Source organism: Corvus hawaiiensis, chromosome 10 (genome assembly GCF_020740725.1).
Source record: "Corvus hawaiiensis isolate bCorHaw1 chromosome 10, bCorHaw1.pri.cur, whole genome shotgun sequence".
NCBI lineage: Eukaryota > Metazoa > Chordata > Aves > Passeriformes > Corvidae > Corvus > Corvus hawaiiensis.
Window position 1 is genome coordinate 17,384,316 of NC_063222.1, and position 19,853 is coordinate 17,404,168.

Consider the following 19,853-nt stretch of genomic DNA (forward strand, 5'->3'; position numbering starts at 1 on the left):
GACACACTGCCAGAGATACTGACAGCCATAGTGACTGAACTGGATGGAAAGACCACGTGCAGCCAGAGCAGTGCTGGCATTTTAGAGCCAAAATTTAGCAAGGGTTGGTTCCTCACTTCCTCTTGGGACTCCTCACAGAGCTTGGGACTCAGCAGAGTCGGTACCCCTGGCTTAGGCAGTCCCTGGTCAGTGCTGCTGACCAGACTGCTCCACTGGGAAGGATGGCAGAGGCAGGAAAAGTGGCAGCAAACCACAACAGAACTTGGCTGGAGAGAGAGCTGGTCCCAACAATACAGCAATACATGACTTAATACTCAAAGCACGAAAAGGACTCAGCTGAAATGACAAATCCCTACCATGTTACACATGTTAAATATCCCAGGAGCCAGGTTCCCCAGTGAGAGCTACCCATCTCCATGGCCGTGCTTGGTGTTAGGGGACCACCAGGGCAGCTGTAGACTGTGCACAGCCCTTCTGCATTCACTCCAGATAAGCTCAGCTCTGATCCTCCTACCTACACTCCCTGCTTCGAGAAGGAAAAGCAAGTGCAAATGCTGTAACATTCCCAGAACAGGGCCAGTCTCCCAAACTGCTCTGTATTTATGACTTTGCAAGGGTGAAACCAGCTCCAGTCTCCTTTTGGTGCCAGTCCCAGGAAACCCCCGCAGTGAAACAGAGGCCTGCACAGACGGCTGCCCCTCCATCCAAGTACAGCCATCCAAGCCCATCATGAATAACAAAGGACATTCTGACAGCCAAAACCGGTTTATGAAGTCCATGGCCCAAAAAGGAAGCTTTGAACTGAAGAGTGTGTCTGACACTCACAGACCTGCAGTGGATTTGCAGGAGAAGTGTATTTTAACTGATCACGAGACTCATGTATCACCCCCTGACTTACATCCTTGCAGCACTTTACAAGGGTTCTGACCACCCTGTACAGCAAATCTCTGCTAAAGGAGAAATATTTAAAAAGTACCAAATACCCTGCAGAAATGCATGGAGGGTTCTGGTTCTGCCAGATCAATTGGCATGAGCCTGTGTGACCCAAATGCCAGGGTGCTCATTTCAGCTGAGTGAAATCAGCATCCTCCCAGCCGACTGCGTCAGCTTTTAGAGCTGCTGTAACATTTCCTGGGCAATCCTGATTCAATTGCACCTACCTCTCATTTCTGCAAAAGCCCAAGATGACTGCACGTGGGGTGTTGTAATGCTGCCTCAGCAGGAGGAGGATGTTGCGTTGGTGGAGAGCAGAACAGCTTGTCCAGAAGCACAAGCAAAGCAGGGATTTTCCCAGCGAGCAGCAGAGATCCATGCCTTCCCCAGGCACTCCTACTACCTAGGGCTTAGTGAAGGAGACCTAGGCTGTGTATTCTTTTTCCTTTGCTGTTTCCCCTTTGCTCACCACTTCTACCCAGCCCCTGTTAGCCAGGATGGGACATCCCCTGCTGAAGATCACAGCCTACTGTGAGTGCCTGCAGCCCTTGGGCAGCCCAAGGAGAAGAACTTCCCAGGCTTCAGCCACTGCACTGAAATGAACCTTGCCAGAGTGCACGTTGTGAATCCGGCCACAATAATTCAGTGTGGTCCAAGAGAGAACGACACAAGAGCTGTTCATCTGCTCGGGGTATATTGTAACTGCTTGTTTGCCAGCACTGCAGAGGGACAAGGGTTCATGGGGGGACTTGTCAAACCCCTGCACAGCCCTTATTTCTGAACATTTCCCCCATAAAACCAGCTCCTGTTCTTTCTTCCCTCCCCCCTTCCACTCGACTCCTGCAAATCATGCTGTCTCCTTCCACCCCCAAATAGGAAGTCCGGAGACGAGACATGCACAATCTGCCTCTTCACAAGAGCCGGGCTGAATGAGTGCCAGAGGAGCTTTGAGCATGACAACATATTTCCTGTCAGGAAAGTGAGTCAGTGAGACGGGTATCAGAGCTCCTCTTACTCTAGAAGTTCCCCTCTCCCCTTGCATTGCTGAGACATGAGTCAGAATTGGAGAGCTGAATCTCAGTCCCCTTCAGATCCAACCAGGAATAACAGAGTTCAGGTTCAAGCCCGGGCTCTTCCAGCAACTCAGTGACAAGGCAGCTCCATGGGCCGAGCCCTGGTTTCGTCCCTCACAGAAGGGCAATAACGATACTGACCAAGGGCACAGAATGAGTTTGCAAAGCACTTTTAGGTCGAGGTGATGCTGCTATTTGCTAAGGCACCTGTTCACACCACACTAGTCGTCTCTACACAGAGCACTGCACAACACCCAACCAGAACTAACATTGTGTTCGTGCATTTTGCTAAAGTATTTTACACACAACCATTTAATCCAGAAATACTGCAAACGCTTAAAGCTCACTGCAGATAGCTTTCCTCTCTGCACAGTAAGTGGGCAGGTCCATCACATGCCATGTCCTTACCTGAGCCTCTGCCGAGGGTGACCATGGACAGCCAGAGTGAAACCAGCAGGACACTGACCATCTTCATCCTGGGAGACAAAGCACACAGACCTGGTTATTTGACACTTTTACCACTGCAGGCCATGTTTTTAACTCTGAATATATGTGCTTATCCCTCCACCCACCCAGTGATCCTTTAATTCTGGCATGTCCCTGTTTTATTTCATTAAGATTCCTTAACAACAGCACCCACGTGGCAGCCTGCAGGCAGCTCGCCAAGCTGGGGAGGTGATGGCTCTGAAGAGGACAGCCCAGCTCACTGACTTAAGTCACCCGAACAGTCTACATCCAGGAGCACAAGGAGTTAAATGGACACTTGTAGGCTAGAAATCCCAAGCTTTGACTCCCTAAAGAAGGTCCTTTGCCAAGACCTCCTTCTGCTCATCTCTAAGAACAAGTGCAGAGAGCACTCACGGTGGCTGTGGCACATCTACACTGAGCACGTGTTCGACAATTTGACAGGACGGCCACACCAGCACAGTCCAAATTGGCAGGGTCTGCTGCCAGTGACCTGCAAAGGGGCTGGCTGCCAGAGACTGCTTCAGCCTGTTCCTGCAGGCAGTGGAGGCAAGACAAGGCCTCACCAGCTCTTCCCAGTCAAACCCTCCTTGGAACTTGCAGGAGTAAACAAGAGCCAGGTTTGTATGCTTTTCAGAAATAATCTAAACAAAAGCTTACACTTTCTAAGCAGCAGAGATAGCAAAAAACAATCCCAAACTTTTCCATTCCCACTACAGAACACAATTTCCTGTAATTTGAGATAAATGTACACTGCCAGAGTTTCACTGGCTGCCCGCTCCAGTATTTGGCATTCGGCTCTCAGAGCTGCTCACTCACTGGAATTAAATTTCCCTCTGTTTCTAGGTCTTTCAGCAATTTATAAGCTGGTAGTCATGAAAACTGACATCTACTGGATGCTCTCATTAAAGGGGTTAAGGTCACATTTGATATTCCTGGGTGCTGTCAGATCACAAAGGGAGAAGAGATGGTTAAAAGGCTGAACTTCATCAAAGCATCTCAGCTCTGCCAGGCAGATGCAGGAGAGAGCATGGTGATACTGTCAGGAATGTGCTCATGAGATGACAGAGAAACCTGCTCCATCAGGGTGTGTTAAAAGTGTGGGGGGAGAAGCCACAGAGCTCCCTTAAACATGTCCCTCAAAAACCTGTCCAGAATACATGCAGTACACAGAAGGGCTTTGAGCATAAGCAGAGAACACCTAAGATTGTACAGATTGCAGAGATTAACAAGAATGCGACACGTGAACTACACTACTCAAAACCCAGCAGCGGATATTGAATCCCTCCTTTTCAGTGCTTACATCTGAAAAGCCTTTGTGCGATGCCTTCCCTCTGCTGGGCTCATCTCAAAGAGACAAAGGAAATCTGAAGCATGCCTGTTCTTCCCTGCACAGCCCATGGGAAGGGCTGCACACTGCCTCTGAAGCCATCAGGCTTTCAAAAATGGTCAAGAAGCAGGAAAGAAAGTGAGATTTTTTTCCCCTGGGGTCCAGCTGAGAGGGTTGATCATCCCTTACCACCCTCCTCCAAATTAAAATGCCAGCTGCTTATCAAACCCCTCTCTATTGCCACCTACAACCAGCTCCCAATGTTACTTAAGACTCCATAGGGAAGAAACAACATTAAGTACTCCTACTCCTTGGAAATGCTGAAGAAAGATAAAACATCTTTACACCATCAGATTGGACAGAGAGATCCAACATGCTGCACCTCTGGTAGGAATTTAGGAACTTTTGGTAATTGAGATGCTTGAAGAGAGGGTGTGTAAACAGTGGTGGGGAATCATTCCCATAATAAAGATCCCTCATGGTTCCCTCTCCATTTGTAATTAGCTAAAATGCACAGCGTGTCCTAACTCACCCTTATTTTCCAGTGAGTCTCTCCTGCATTTCACTCAGATAAGACTGAATTCAGCCCTGAAGCAAGCAGGAACAACTACTGACTTTGGATGAGCTTCCCTTGTATTGAGCAAGGCCATTTGTGTGGCCTGAGGCCAAAATAAACTACTACATTTCACTCGGTGATACATGAACTCTGCAGCGAGCTAACATTTACATCCATTAGCTATGCTCACAGGAACATGCTCCTTTCAACTGTCTCCCAGAGCCACCAGGTTTCTGTTCCCATGAGCAAGGTATCCAAGATTTCCATGCTCTGTCTGCTAGTGGGAAAATCCTTTTTTTCTTGCTCTACCCAGCTATAAAATCAGAAGCCTTACACACAGAGTGATTTACTTCTGGTTCATTCCAGGCGTTCCAGAGATCTTAGCAGTGGAGACAGATGGACACTGAGCCTGTCAGATTACAGCAATTTCTCCATTACAGAAAAGGGACACAGTTGACCACAGCCCTGGCTGCTCTCACTCTATACAAAATGCAAGGGGCCATGGAAGGGACACGCACAGAGTCAAGGGCTGGTCAAGGGGAGGCATCACAACCTCCTGGATGCCCTGACCATGCCAGCATTTGCCAGTCCAGCTCCATTCCTGTGACACATGATTACTCAAAAAAAACCCCAAAACCAAATAGCCCCAAAGCTGTGATATCCCCCTAATAAAAAGGTCTTCCCACAGCAGTCCTGTGGTGACACCGGAGAAGAGCATTGCATTCTGTTGCAGAGAGGGGTGGGTTTTGTAATGCCCTTAAGAACCTGACATCACAGGACTACAACCCACTCTGGTCTTGCCAGGAACTGGAAGAGTTTTCTCAGCCTTTCCCAGCAACCTGCTTCTGTGTTTCGTAACAGGACAGAGCATGTTGCCATTTTTCCTGCTGTAATGCAATTCCAGTGCTGTCTGATGAACTTCTTGTGCAATTCCGTAGCACTGCAACAAAATGCCAGCGTCTGTGGCTGCAACCAAATGAGCCAGAGGCCAGGGAGTGCAAACCCAGGCTGCAGCAGAGGGCTTCACCCAACTGCATCCACCCAGTGCAAATAAAAGTAAAAGGAAATGCTAAAGGGAGCCAGGAATAAAATCAGTGAGCAGGAGAGCTTACCAGCTCAGAAATCACACTGCAGCTAGAAAGCAGGCAATCAGAGCAGCCAGAAGGCAGCTGGAGAGCTCTGATACATCCTCAGCACTCCAGGAACTTCTCACGAGACCAATATACTCTGAGGTGTTCTTAATGTCTCCATAAATTAACATTTTGATAATAATTCATAGAGTGGTTAGGGAAAATGATCCATCACAGCCCTTGCTAGAATTTTTTTTTAAATAACTTAACTTGAAATGTTCACTTTCTTTCAAATCAGAAATTGTTCCCTTTTCCTTCCTGAGCACTTTTTTCTTCAAACTTTAACCTTCTGTCTACCGAGGAGCAAAGAAAAGTGGGATGGGGAAAAACACAATCACGGAAGTGTCTCCTGCTCTTAAAAGCTAAGCGGGTGGAAAGGTTTGGTTTTTTCATTTGATACTGGTCAAAAGTGGGTTTTATGTCAGAAACAACATTAATATTTTCATATAAAACAGCCCTTAATAAAACATCCTTGCCAAACAGACCTCAGCAAGGCATCATTCCTCCTGCCTCTAGCAGCATGGACCCCACAAAGCCCACGCACTTTCCAAACAATTATAAAACAAAAGACAGACGTCAAGTACTTAACGAAGAGAACTGCACTCAGTCTAAGTACTGCACACCTATTCTCAAAGACACTGTACCAATTCCTCAGAACAATGCTGCATTTTCCAAGAAAAACGCCTTTGTCCCTCCTAACCATAGGCCTCTAGGGAGAGCTGATAGGTTTTTTGCTTTTCACTGAGAACTCACACTATGGCCTGCAGAACAAAAGCGCTCTTCAGAACCTTGCCACTAAGTGCTCTGACTGAAAGGGCATTTAAAATAAAGCAGTTTCTGAAAGAGGAAATAAATAACTTCAGCCAAAGCAGGTTTTACACGCTATTTTCCTTCTGTAATTCTGTCCCAACTCAAAAGAATTTGAGAGCCCCAAAAAATAGGATGCAGACACAGGAAGGCTAGCAAAATCCAGAGTGGGCTAGCTTAGGAAATGCTTTGGTTCTATGCCACACGGACTTGGAGATGAAGGTTGATTGATGGGCTGCAGAGCAGAGCTGGTGCCCAGGAAAGGGGCACAGCTCTCTGCTCCCAGTCACAGCGTGCCCACGAGCCCTGGGTCCCTGCATCATCACACAGCAGCTTTAGAGAAGGCTGCTCGATGAGTTTGCTGGGTTTTCTTATGGGGAAAAAACCAGATGTAAAGTTCAAGTAAATTCAAAGAATCCAAAAGGCAGAAAAGGGCAGCCTGAAAAAGCAGCTGCAGAAAAGTAACAGCAAAAACACTAATGGAAAATGGGAAAAGGCCCTTCAGCCCTCCAGGAAACACTTTTGCTTTTCAGCATGTGCAGGAGTAAGTCAGACAAAAGGAGGAATTACTGTAGCATAAACCATCTTGGTGCCACTTATCCAGGGTTTGCACAGTGTCTCTCTTACCCTACTTCTCCCCCAGAGGCCACGTGGGCACTGCCTGGCACTGTCCCACTCTGTCCTGCCCAAAGGGGAGCCTCTCCTGCAGAGAACTGGTCAGTCCCAGGGACAGCCCTCCAGAGGAACCAAATGTGACACCGAAATCTCTGGAGACCTGGGCAGAAAGACAGGCCATGGGTTTTGGAAGTCCAGCCTTTACTCCCCAGGAGGAATAACCCCATTCGTTACAATTTTCATCTGCAGATGGCTCCCAGGAATGGAGCAGGGAGGAATCCAGCAGCAGTCTGACGATGAGCACCGTAAGCAGCACGCAGCACTCTCCCTGCTCTCATGCATGCTACGCCACACTCATCACTTCAAACACAGGCACATTGACCAGAGGGCCCCCAGTGCTGTCCTCAGAAAAAACATTCGCATCTCTCCTGAGGGCAGGGAGCCCAATTTGTCTTGGCAGCAGCTCCCAGGCACATTTCAGCAGGAATAAGCAGGGCTGAAGCTGCCCTGCAATCAGGGACATCACAAGAGCCATAGGTGTGACCCAGTCACTGCATCTGCTGGTGACACATCCAAGGCAGGGACCTGCAAAATCAATGCTGGAGTCCCACCTGTGCCAGGGTAGCTGCCAGGTCACCAGGCCACTGCACGCCTGACAGCAGAGAGGGCTGAAAGAAATCTGTTCTGAAATGTTTCTGTTACAAAAGTAATTTATGTCATCAGAACCAAAGGAAATGCTGAAATTTGAGCAGCCTGAAAGCTTTTCACCAGCTCGAATCACAGCAGATATTACACACCTGCTTTTGCAGAGGGGAAAAAAAAAATTAAACTAGTGGGAATCAGATGGAAAGTTGCCCTGGTGAGAGGTGTCTCCTGTCACTAGTACAAAGGATTTTCTGGCTTGCTTGGCCAGACTTTGCCATTGGCACACAGAACCTGGAAGCACTGGCTCCCAGCACTGGGCAGTTACAGTGCTCACACACAGCTTTACACCCAGGGCTACTGAGTACCCTGAAGGAAGAAAAAAACAAACCAAAACCAAACACACAACAAGGAAATCTGGAAATAGTCTCCTTAATCAGCAGCTCAACCAGCTCACTGCCAGCCAAGGACATGACACCAGGCATCCAAGGTGGCTCCATTTGCTTGTTACCCACCACAGCCCCTCCCTGGCTTCCTACCTGCACATCCAGGCCAAGGGCTGCAGCCTGATGGCTTTTTAATAATTACTTTTTATGAAATCCCCAACATGGAGATGAACAAGCTCAGCAGTGTGATGCTCCAGAGTCACCATGGGAGGTGATCCCAAGCTATTTCTCCTTCAACGGAGCAGCACAAATTGCAGAAGCAAGACTGCCCTTCCAAGAGCACCAAGAGCTCCTGAGGGCAGAGCTGGCAGCAGCCTCCCCTCAAGCTCAGAGGCTCGGGGAGAAGTGTGGAGACTTTCATTCACAGTGAGTCATTCCTGGGAGCTTCCTTGGTAGTGCAAGATTTGCCTCTGCCAGTGCCAATGTTTGGGACATGGAGGTGAGATTTCCAGGCAGGGAATTTGTGAGTTGCTACTGGCATTTAGAGACCATTTCCTGGCACCCTTTCGGCTCAACAGATTTAATGCTAACAATGAGAATTCAGAGGAAGAAGCCTTTTTTCTCCCTCTCAAAAGAAAAAAAGTGCAATCTAGGCATGCAGAGAGAAGTGGAAGGGGGGCTTGAAAATGTACCTGAAGAGATTTGGCATCCCCTGCTTCCCTTTGCAGTTCTCCTGGGGTCCTCTAAGGACTCGGAAAAGCAGAAATGCTACAGATCTTGCACACTGCTCTGCTGGAATCCAGGGTGCCACTGATTATACTCTGCCACCAATTTAACGGGCAGAGCACACTGCATTTCATACACAGAAAATAAATGAGCTCCCTGTCACCTCTAAAAAATATGCACACCTGGACAAGTCAAATAAGCAGCTGGGACTACTGCCTAGAGATCTGTGGAGTGGGCTGGAGAGGGGCAGGTAGAGCCACAGCTATAAAATCAAACAGCATGGATTACAAATGGATCCATGCTGGCCACTGAGCAGTTCAAACACTAAGCTACAAGAGCACTTCTGTGCTCAAGCAAAAGGTATCCAGCTAAGATAGTCTATTTTTTGAGTGTGAATAGCCAGGGAATGAAAAGTTCCCAACAGTGCTTCAAAGAGAGCTGAGATCTTCCATGAAGCCAGACACAATGCTTCTATTTTGGACAGCTCTGTTAATAGTGAAAGGAGAGTTCTGAGAAACATGCACATATTGTGCTACCACAAAATAAACTGACAAACTAATCTTTACACAGAAAAAAAGAAATCTGCAATCAGCGTGGCTCAAAGATCAGAGAAGACTTAAGGAATCCAAAGGGAGATCCCTCCCTCACTGGAAAAGCTCCAATTAACTGTCATGGAGCACTTGGAGACATCTGACGACGAGCATTTAAATACTCATTCTGCCTACTGACCTTTTTAATGGTTTTACAGCGTAAGCAGCTCCACTACCCTCCCTAGGAGGTTGTTCCACTGCCCCAGTGGACATAGCAGCACATCCACACTGTGCAACAGACTGCACAGCAGCAGCCCCAAGCTCGCTCAGCACAAGTCTCTAAATCCAGAGAATACAATGCAGCTTCAAGCAGGTTTTCAGATGGGCTTAATGCCTTTTTCAGGACAGGTCCAGGACTCTCAAACCCCAGAACAGCTTTCCCAGGAGAGATGTCTCCTTGCAAGCCCAGCCCGGTCCAGCCAGTGCCCTGCAGTCCCACTCCGCATCCTCCCTGTCACACCAGGGGCTGCACCCAGGCCTGCTCAGCACCACCTGGAACAGGCTCTCAGAGTAAAAAACACTCCAAAAGCTTTTTTCCTTAAGTTCAAGCCCTTGCTGCCAGCTACATACCTGCTCCTTCACTTCATCTCCCCCCCCTTACATCACTACGGGCTTGAGGACCAGATTCCCAGGATAGCTGCTATATATTCAGACAACATCTTTCCCTTCCTGTTCCTCCAGAGAGGGACACAACAGGCATAAATCCTCCAAGCACCACCACGCTCCAGAGCACATCATCACTGTCTTCCCCTCCCAACAATCTGCTTTCCTCTGGTGCCACAAATTCCTCAGGCAGCTGCAGTGTCTCCAGCACCACTATCAGGTTTACCCATGCTGCTGCCAGCGAGGAAGCCCCAGCTCTTCCTGATGCATAAGAGAATGATCTCCTCAAGTGACTCTGGGTATCCTGGGATGAGCAACATATTCAAGGGTAAAATCAAATCAGAGGAGTTTTTCAAGTTTGGGCCACACAGCATTTCCACACCTGGTACTTATATTAATCATGTTAATTTAATCCCATTTAACCTTATAAGTAAAAGCAAACAAGAGTAAGACATCAAGATGCCTCAATCCCTGTCAGGCAGCTCAGACAGGCTGCTCCAAGTGTGCTTTACACATCAATCGATTTAAAGCAATATAAAAATAGAAAGGCCAGGAGCTACCAGCCTCCCCCAGGACAGCACCCCACTTAAAAACAGTTCTCCTGATATTCTTCCAGCCCTCCACATTCCCAACCCACCCACTCGGTCCTCCTGGTGACTATCAGAGCAGCTTTCTTTTGCATACCTGTCCCTTTCTGGTCAGCACAGGATGGCTGCATTCTGCAAAGGGGACTAGAAAAAGCTGTGTACACACAGAAAAAAGGAGGAAAAGAGAAACAGAAATGAGACAATCCTTCCCCCCATCTATTGCTTTTGCATGTCTCTAACATTTCCCACTGCAAATATTCTGTTGCACCATCACAGGGAACTTCTCAGGCTCTGCCTGCAGTGGCCCCCACAGTGCAGCTTGAAATTCAATCTTCAAAGAACAGCACCCTGAAATTTGAAGTCCAGGAGCCTCCTTTGAGAAAGTCTGCTCTGTGACCCACAGCACCTACACAGTGGGAATGCTGAGACAGAGCTGAAGGCAGCAGTATGCTGTGATTGTCATCAATATTAATTATTTGGGGAGAATATGATTGATCTCACAAGGGCAATGAATTCATTTCTTTAGCTGAATGACAAACAAAAGGCAATACATGCACTGCTGACATTTCCAAAGGCTACAAGGAGCAGAGACACAAGGAAATACTGCTATGCACTAAAGCCCCGCTGCAAAGGGCCAAAAATCTGAGAAGCCTCTGAAATTTTCACTTCTGAGCACTTTCAGTGCCAGGAAGTGGATGCCTTCATATTCTCAAATCTGTGCGGACCCCAGCCCTGGGCTGGCTCACCTCTTTGCTTTGAGAGGAAGTAATCACTGAGTGTCTTTGGAAAGTTGGGTGTCGTGGTTTGACACTGGCCCAATGCCAGGCACCCATAAAAGCCACTCGCTCACCCTCCCCTGCTACAGCTGGGCAGAGGAGAGAAAAATTAATGAAGGGTTCATGAGTTGAGATAAGGACCGGGAAAAAACACTCCAAGGGCAAAACAGGCTCAGCTTAGAAGTACATAGTGAATTTATTGCTAACAGAGTCAGAGGAGGATAATGAGAAGTAAAACAAGCCCTTAAAAAACACCTTTCTTCCTCCAACCTCTCCCTCCTTCCCACCGACAGTGCAGGGAGACAGGGCATGGGGGTTTGGTCAGTTCATCACCGAGATTTTCTCCTGCTGCTCTGGGAGAGGAGTCCCTCCCCTGCTGCACCGTGGGGTCTCTCCCACGGGAGACAGTTCTCCATGAACTTCTCCAATGTGGCTCCACTCTCAGGAGCAGCAGCCACACCGCACCTGCTGCAGCCTGAGCCCCTCCTACGGGCACACAGCCCTCCCAAACCTGCTGTGCCATGGGTCTCTCTTTCCACGGGGTGCAGTCCCCCAGGGACAGGCTGTTCCAGCCTGGAAACAGGGGCCCTCTCTCTCCACTGGGTCTCCCACTGGGTCTCCCACTGGATCACAGCCTCCTCCAGGTGTGGGCACCTCCCCCACGGGCTGTGGGTGGATCTCTGCATCCCCCGTGGATCCCCATGGGCTGTGGGTGGATCTCTGCATCCCCCGTGGATCCCCATGGGCTGCAGGGGCACAGCTGCTTCACCATGGTCCTCACCACGGCCTGCAGAGGAACCTCAGCTCCAGTGCCTGGAGCACCTCCTGCCCCTCCTTCTCCACTGACCTTGGTGTCGCCAGGTTGTTTTCCCTCACATGTTCTCACCTCCTTCTCTTCTCTGGCTGGAATTAAAACTGCATGTGCCCCACTTTGTCTTGATCCTCCTCCCAAACATGTTATCACAGAGGCACCACCAACCTCTCCAACTGGCCCAGCCTTGGCCAGCAGCACGTCCATCAGGGATTGGCTCTGCTGGACATGGTGGAAGCCTCTAGCAGCCTCCCACAGAAGCCACCTCTGTGGCCCCCTGCCACCAAAAACCAGGCTGTGCAAACCAACACAGTTTGGTTGAGTTTCCCTCCTGCTCTTTGACACTTCATGTCAGCAACTACAGAGTCATTGAACCTGTCAGATAAGAGGGGAAAAAAAGTTTATAAGAGGGAAACATTACCCTCCTGACTATGAAATGCAAGGTACAGCTCCCCTGTGCAATGGGAGAAAAGGATGACACAACCAGCCTGGAGAAAAGCGTTTCTATCTCTCCATGGCCTGGGGTCAGGGAGTCTGTATGTGCGAAGCCTCCCAAGGAGACAGAGTCAAACAGCCTCCCTAAATTCCACCAAGCAACATGAGAGAGGACAAGGAAGGAGGAGAAAGGTAAATGCACTGAAACTGTGGCAATTTTTTCAGGAGAATGGATATGGAGGAAATACCATCCCAGTCCACAGGGATGTTATTCCAGTGGAGTCTGAGTTCTGCCCTTCAGTCACGCCAATACATCAGCTCAAATGCAACCAACACAATTGCTAGAACAAAACATTTTGGGATCCAGCAGCCCATCCATGCTCATTCAGAGAGGAGGGGTGCCCTCAAGACCCCCACAGCCTGCCAGCTGGGCAGCAGTATCCTCCTCCCACTAACCAGATCCCTCTTAAAAACAAGGACTGGGAGGTATCTGTGCTTGAAGAAAGAGGGGCTATTTCTCAACAGAACAAATCCCATTATTTGTATTAGAGTGAATTTGCATGGGTCTTACTGTCAAAACAAGTACTTTTTTTACATATCTCAGAGCTTTGACTCAACAGACTGCTAATAAATTCATGTAGGTGGGGCCTTGGATGTTACTATGGTGGGAGGGAGGTGAGGTTTTACTTCTTGCAACAGGACTAACCTGAGAAAAAATAACTAGAAATTTGGACTCCTTGCACTGAAAAAAAATAACTAGAAATTTGGACTCCTTACACTGCCATTTACTAGGCTCCTGTAAGTCTCTAAGGTTGAAGATTTAAAAAAAATCTCTAGTTTCTCTAGTTTAGGGTAGAAATATGAGTTTCTGGCTAATGCACATGAAACCCATATGTAGGCATCAATCATCAAATGCAGTGCATGAAAAACTGTAGTACCTCCCTGATAATCAGGCATTAGAAAACTTCTAAACGGCTGCCCCTGAACCGAGTGCATTAGTAGAGGCTTCTGAAATCTGTGCCTCTGTTTCCCCAGCCGCATTTAGAACAGCCTCCCCCCACCTCACACCACAGCAGTGCATCTTAAAAGTCTCTAAAGTGCTTAGAGATGCTGAGATGAAAGATAACATATGAGTGCAAAGTATGGATTAATTCCCTGAGCTCAGCAGTCAGTGGAGCTGATGGGGCTAAAAGAAACACATATCCACCACAAAAAAACTGGGGTTCTGAGCCTGTCTTATATAGTAACTACTTAAGCAACAGTTCCCTTGGAACAAGTCGTTTCGGGACCGGTTAGTTGGGCACATGGAGCCACAGCAGGCAGGAAACAGAGAAATGCAATATACTACTACAAAAAATAGATGCTTTTCCAGAAGGTCTTCAACCTGTTCCTATAGAATTTGGCGGTGGGATTTAAACTCGTTTCAGCTAGAGCTGTTCACATTTTAGCAACGACCACATAAAGAACATGGCCAAACACAATTTGAAAAGCTATTTCCATTTCTGTTTGTTTTTATAAATTATTAAAAATCCAGTTTAAATAGTGCAAAGAAAACTTTAAATTGAGCAAGATAAGTTTTGGCATCTTTCCAAGTAGAAGGCAAACCCCAAAACGTTACTGCAAATCCAACAGATGGGAGTTATTTTTCACTCTTCAAAATTTCATTCCTTTGCACCGAGATTAACTGTAATTAGCTCTTTATTTACATTTAAGACAAAAAGTAAAATGATAAAGAAAGGCAAGCATAACCACAACTCACAGGCAGAAAAAGGCCAAAACCAAAAACCAACAAAAATTCCCTCTGAGAGGAAAACATGTCTTTCTCGCCAAGCAGCATAATTGTTACAAATATACAGTTAAACAACTCCACAGCATCCTGTCAGCACTAAGGATAAACATTTAAGTCACAGTTTTGCAAGCTTTTACACACAAATTGATCAAATACCTAAGAATCATCCTTGGAACACTGGAAAAATCTCACATCCCTCTAAATGAGCAGCATCAGGCCTAAGAGAGGCAAGATACTCCACTTTTATTTCAGTCACGCAAGGGATTAAACAAAACTGTGAGGAAAAGAAACAAACAAAAGCAAACCCAGCAGCTTTCCCAGATAAACAGAGAGGTATTAAAACTTACTCTTTTTTTCTTTACTCTTTTTTCAAAACCCTCTTCTAATTCTGATAACACCTCAGCTTAGTAAAGCTGAAGAGGTTTCCTAAGTGTTTGTGTAAGTGCATGATTCACGTTGCATCATGTTTCAGCTGCAGCACAGCAAAGCTGTCCAGGGAGCTGCATGGGGAGTCCAACTCCAGCCTCGGACCTGCACCATGGAGTTCCCACCTGCACCCAGAGAGCCCCTGACCAGTGGCCACAGCCAACACTGCAAGGGTTAAACAGCAGAGCTTGCCCAGCCTTGCCTAAACAAGCTGTTAGCAACGAAAAAAAAGAGTGAGTGGGCCTGAAGACAGCCTCAAATGCTCCTGAACCGACTGGAGACTTGGCCATGGCAGCTCAGGGGTCTCAATTCCCATGATGGACATGGGACGGGAGTGCTGGAGCATCCAGTGCTCCTGCCAGGCACGGTAATGGGTCTCCTTCTGTGGGCACCTAGAGAGAGATGGGAAGAGCTGGTAGCTCTTGATGGCCCTACTCTGCGTGGGATTTCCAAACTAATGGCTCTCTGGCACCTTCCTAGTGCTCCCAGGAGAAGGAGCCACCTACCACTTCCCTGAATGAGCCCAGGATACATGGAAATCTCATACTCTCTGCTGCAAATAGAGCGTTTAAGTTAACAGTCTCTTTCTGTTAACACATGTAAATGTAAAAAGACTCCATAAGAATCAATGTAACTTTTTCATATAAATATCAAGTCGACACATAACAAGACAGAGAAGAGGGAGGGAGAGAAGAGGAGGGAGAGAAGAAGGAGGGAGATCCAGACACCAGGGACCTTGAATCCACTCACTGCAAAAGTTAAGGACTGAAATAATTCTCATTTATTCATATGAGAAAGTGAAGCTCTCACTCTCTCACACTCTCTCCTTCTCTTTCCCTAATGCTCTCAGATACTTCTATCTTTAGCCAATTATCCCTGCTGTAATTTTCTTTAAATTGTAATTGGATAATCATCCAGACTCAGGGGAAACCTGTGTCAGAGGAATTCCTGGGGATATATTCCCATTTGATGAAACTAAGAGTTGTTAAATTGACAAAGGACTGACTAAAGACATGATTCCTCACTTGTAGTGAGAATACTGTTTAACAAGCAACTAATTTTAGAGAACCCTCTAACAAAATACATACACTTATACACTCATTTTCCTGCATTTTCTGCAAAATAAGACTCTGAATTTATGAATATCATGTTCTGTGCATGTGTCTTATTGGAACCTCTGAGGCTGAACACAGTAAATACTCTGGCCAAGATCGAAATTCCCTAAAGCGTAGGCACCATTTGAAGTAATTTCCCCAAATCAGTTCCCTTCCTGCACTCTCTGAGCTCATCTGGCTCAGCTGCGTGCAAAAGCCCCACACGGACCAGCGCTGTGGCTAAGAAACGTCAGATTAGCCCTCTGCCTGGCAAAAGCACTGGTGTGGGGGGGAGAAATCCTAAAATACCTCCCAAAAGAAGCTGCTTTGTTCCAGTTGAGCAGTGAATCTCAGCCACACTGACGGTGGAGCAGAACAAAGCAGCTACAAACCGTGGATGCAAGAGCCCCACCTGCACACAGCCCCCGAGCACACGCAGGCTGTGGAGAAGGGTCAGCTCAAGCATGGCACACCTGACAGGCAGCTCTGCCTCCCTTCTGCCTTTGTATCTGTCCCACTTCGCCCAACCAGAGGAGCTCCAGCTCTCACTCACTGGGTACAGAGATGCCACTGGCCAGGCTGCATCAGCCTGGCAGCACAGAGGAGACAGGCTCTGCTCACAGGGGCAGCGAAATCCATGAGCTGTGTCAAGAGAAAGGGAGGGGAGGAATGAGGAGAGCAGGCAATGTCTGAACTGTGAGCTCTGCTGTAGAACGTGTTTCAGCTCCAAGATAACGTGGCGCTGTTCACAGATTTCAGCTTATATAGGCTTTTCCCTATTTCTATTTTTATTCCCAAAGCACTCCCCGTTACTGGATGATAAAAAAAAAAAAAAAAAAAAAAAAAAAAAAAAAAAAGACATGAATGCATTCACATGCTGATATAATCTTCCTAACTGTCCACCTGGCTAATGCAACCTGAGAGCCAAGCTGGGGCACCTTCTCTTCCACATCACTAGCCACAAGGGCTTTGTGGCAAGTTTTTGCAAGTCAGAGTCTTGCTGAAATGGGAGGACACTTGACAAGAGATGGGACCCAGGACAGATGGGGAAAGAAATATGGATCATGTGCCTGCCAAAATAATCAACAGAGAAATCAAAACGTGAGAAGAAGGAATAAAACCACAAATGTTGGCCTCTTATTCTGAAGGAGTACAATGCTTCCTCCCTAGAGCTCATGCAGGTCTTAAAGGAATAAGGCTGGGACAAAATCCCTCTGCTTCATTCTTCCTATATGCTTATTTCAGAGCTTAAAATTACAGCTCTGAAGCCAGCAAGGAGGCATTTCCCACACCTCCTAGTATCCAGGCACCATCCAACCTACTGCCACACCACTCTCCCTACCCTCTGAAGTCTCTCTTTTATCTATGCGTGCTTTGGGGCGTCAGGTGTTTTTGGGATAGTGCTACCTGACCCAGGGGATGAGGCTGCTGGAGCCCAGAACAGGGCAGTACTCATCCCCACCGCATGTGCTCATGCATTCATGCTCAAATGCAGAATACCTGCACAAATCAACAGAGTCTGGAAGGGGAGAGCCCAGAAGTGTTCAGACACAAGCTTTCCTTCCACACTGTGGAGGGATCAGAGGACCTTCTGGACTCTGGGGAGGCATGGACAGACAGCAGCAAGCATCATATCATATGCAGACACTTTGAACTCAAGCTAGAAGCAGAGACGTGGAAAGCAATCCCAGGGCTGTGTGGATGCAGCCCTGCCCCATGCAAGCCCTGCATGGAGGCACTGAGTGAGAAACATAACCTCTCACCCCACAGCCCTTCCTTCAGCTCCATGCAGCAGCTTCCTTGCTCCAGCACCACCTTCCCAGCTCAACATTTCCCGGTCACTGCAGTGCCCTGCAGCCTTCCACCACCCCAAGTCCTCACAGGCTTACTCTCCATGTCCCTCATTATCCTACATCCTTAACTGCTCCTCCAGACAAGGTGATCCCAGCAACAACACCATGCCTACTTCCAGGGAAGAAGAATATCTGGGTATTTGAGTTTAATCCTCTCTGCTTGGCCTCTCCTGCTCACCACAGGCAGGCAATGGAGACAGAAAGCAGGACCCTTTCCAGCATCAAGCCTGCCCACCTGAGAGCCTGTGGGGTTGGAGTGATGCTCTCCATGAAAACAAGGGATGCCTTTCCTGCAAGGAATACAAGACAGCAAGTAAATCTTCCAGAGCTGCCAAATACAACCTGTTATAAATGACCCTCTAAGTTATGAGATATAGACTCTCCACAGTACAGTTAATAAATAACAGCTCACAATCCTTCTAAGTATGGAAGCGTATGTTGGGTGACAGTTCTGCATGCCCGAGAGGGGCATGGTTAAAAATGGAGTGTCAGGAAAATAATACTTTTTAATTACAAAGGAGATAGGGTTTTTTAAAATATAAGGAGCTTGCTGCAATCTCCCAAATCCAGAAGTGAAAAGCCTTTCCTAGGACAAAAAACTGAATGCATGGAACAAAATCCATCATTTTATAAGAAAAAAAAGATCTGTAAAGCCAACCAGAATTTTATCCAAGCATTATAACCAGCTATTCACAAAACAGAGGTCAGGAGGAAAAGAGAGTGTGTGCATGTGAGAGGGCATTTATAATCCAGTTTACTGTGACATCCTAAGGCCCCAAGATCAGGGTTCTGTTGTGCCAAGCACTGTACAGGCACACTCCAAGAAACCAGCCCAGAGCGAGGAACAAGCACTGCCACTGTAACAGGGGAAAGCGACATTGGCACAGAAAAGCAGTGAAGCCCTGATGGTTTCCTTTTTCCCCTTCTTTTTCAGGAAACAATTCCTACCATCCAGTTTCCCTCCAGATACCCCCCCAAACTGTTTCACATAAGGGGGCAGCTGCCCCCAACAAGCACAGCAAAGGCCATCTTGCTGCCAGCATCTAATCGCTTCCAGTCTATTTTCTTGGACATGTCTCTTCCACTTTATTTCCCTGCTACGGCTGAAGCCTGATCCCTTCCTCTCCCCACTTCCATTTCAGAGACCCTTTGACAGCAGAGAGCAGGTATCAGAGGCTCACGAATTTGCAATACGGGTGAAAATTAAAGTTGCATTTCTCAGTGCCTGTAGCGCTCCAGCCAGGAATACACAGATCTCCATGGCCAGGGGAGCGAATTAAAGCAAACCCCTCCGCATGTCGGGGACCGGGGGCACGGCCAGCGCGGCTGCAGGAGAAGCGGAGACAAACCCGCGGTCCCGCAGCTCGGCTCGGCCCCCGCACACCGAGGGATCGCCGAGGGTCCCCGAGGTCCGCGGGGGTCCCCGGTCCCGCGGCGACACCGGCACCACCGCGTCCGCTGCCGCCCCCGCTCCGCTCCCGCATCCCCGGCCTCGCACGCTCGCTCTCACCGTGCCCACCCGTCCTCCCTCGCCCGTGGCCGCCGGGCGCTGCTCCTCGGGCTCTCCCGAGCGGTTTCTCTTCTTTCTCTCCTATCTCCCCCCCGTGCCAGCCGAGGAGCGGGGGCCGCTGCCGGCTGCGCGCTGCCGCCGCCCGTCTCCGCCCGCGCACCCCGCGCCGGAGCTGGAATCCGCCTCCTCCGACTCAAACTTTCCCTTCGCGTGCGGGAAGTTCACGGTCGGGGCGGGGCGGGACAGGCTCCCTTGTCCCTTGTCCCTGCCCCCGCCCACGCCTACAGGAACACGGGCGTCCCCCGCGCAGCCCCGCGCAGCGCGGCTCACCTGAGGACGAGCGGAGCGTACAGCTGTGCCCGGCGCGCCGCGTTCTCCTCTTCTTCCCCCTCTTCTTCCTCCTCTTCTGCCTTCTCGCCGTCGTCCCCGATCCGCGCCCCCGGGCTCCGCTCCGCCCCGCCCGCCCCTTTCCCCGCGGCCGCGCTCCGTGCGCGCTCGGGGCGGTCCCGCCGCCCGCGGCGGTCACTGCGGGGCAGCGGGGTCGGAGCCGCCGGGCGCGGTGCCGGGGAAGGCACGGCTCCGTCCCTCCCGCAGCTGGCGGCTCCGGCCGGGGGAGGCGGGGTGCGAGGCGGGGTGCGCGGGGCCACGGCTCCCTCTCCTGGCCGGAGCCGTCCTGCCGGCGCTAGCTGCCGGGGGCCGAGAGGCGCCCGGAGCCC

At 49.0% G+C, this 19,853-nt stretch overlaps 1 protein-coding gene across 4 annotated transcripts in view; it reads right to left on the bottom strand.

Moving 5' to 3' along the window:
- Nucleotides 1-19,585, bottom strand: part of LOC125330849 (interleukin 1 receptor accessory protein) — a 50,256-nt gene extending 30,671 nt beyond the window's left edge. For 3 of the 4 annotated variants that reach the window (XM_048314559.1, XM_048314561.1, XM_048314563.1), the window contains exons 1-2: nucleotides 19,468-19,585; nucleotides 2,415-2,482 (exon numbers count right to left, since the gene is read on the bottom strand). In XM_048314559.1, the coding sequence (XP_048170516.1) occupies nucleotides 2,415-2,481 (67 nt within the window). In that variant the 5' untranslated portion in view covers nucleotide 2,482; nucleotides 19,468-19,585. Of the gene's footprint in view, nucleotides 1-2,414; nucleotides 2,483-19,137; nucleotides 19,349-19,467 lie in introns of those variants that run through there. The other variant, XM_048314560.1, reaches the window with a different exon arrangement.
- Between the last annotated feature and the right edge of the window lie 268 nt (nucleotides 19,586-19,853).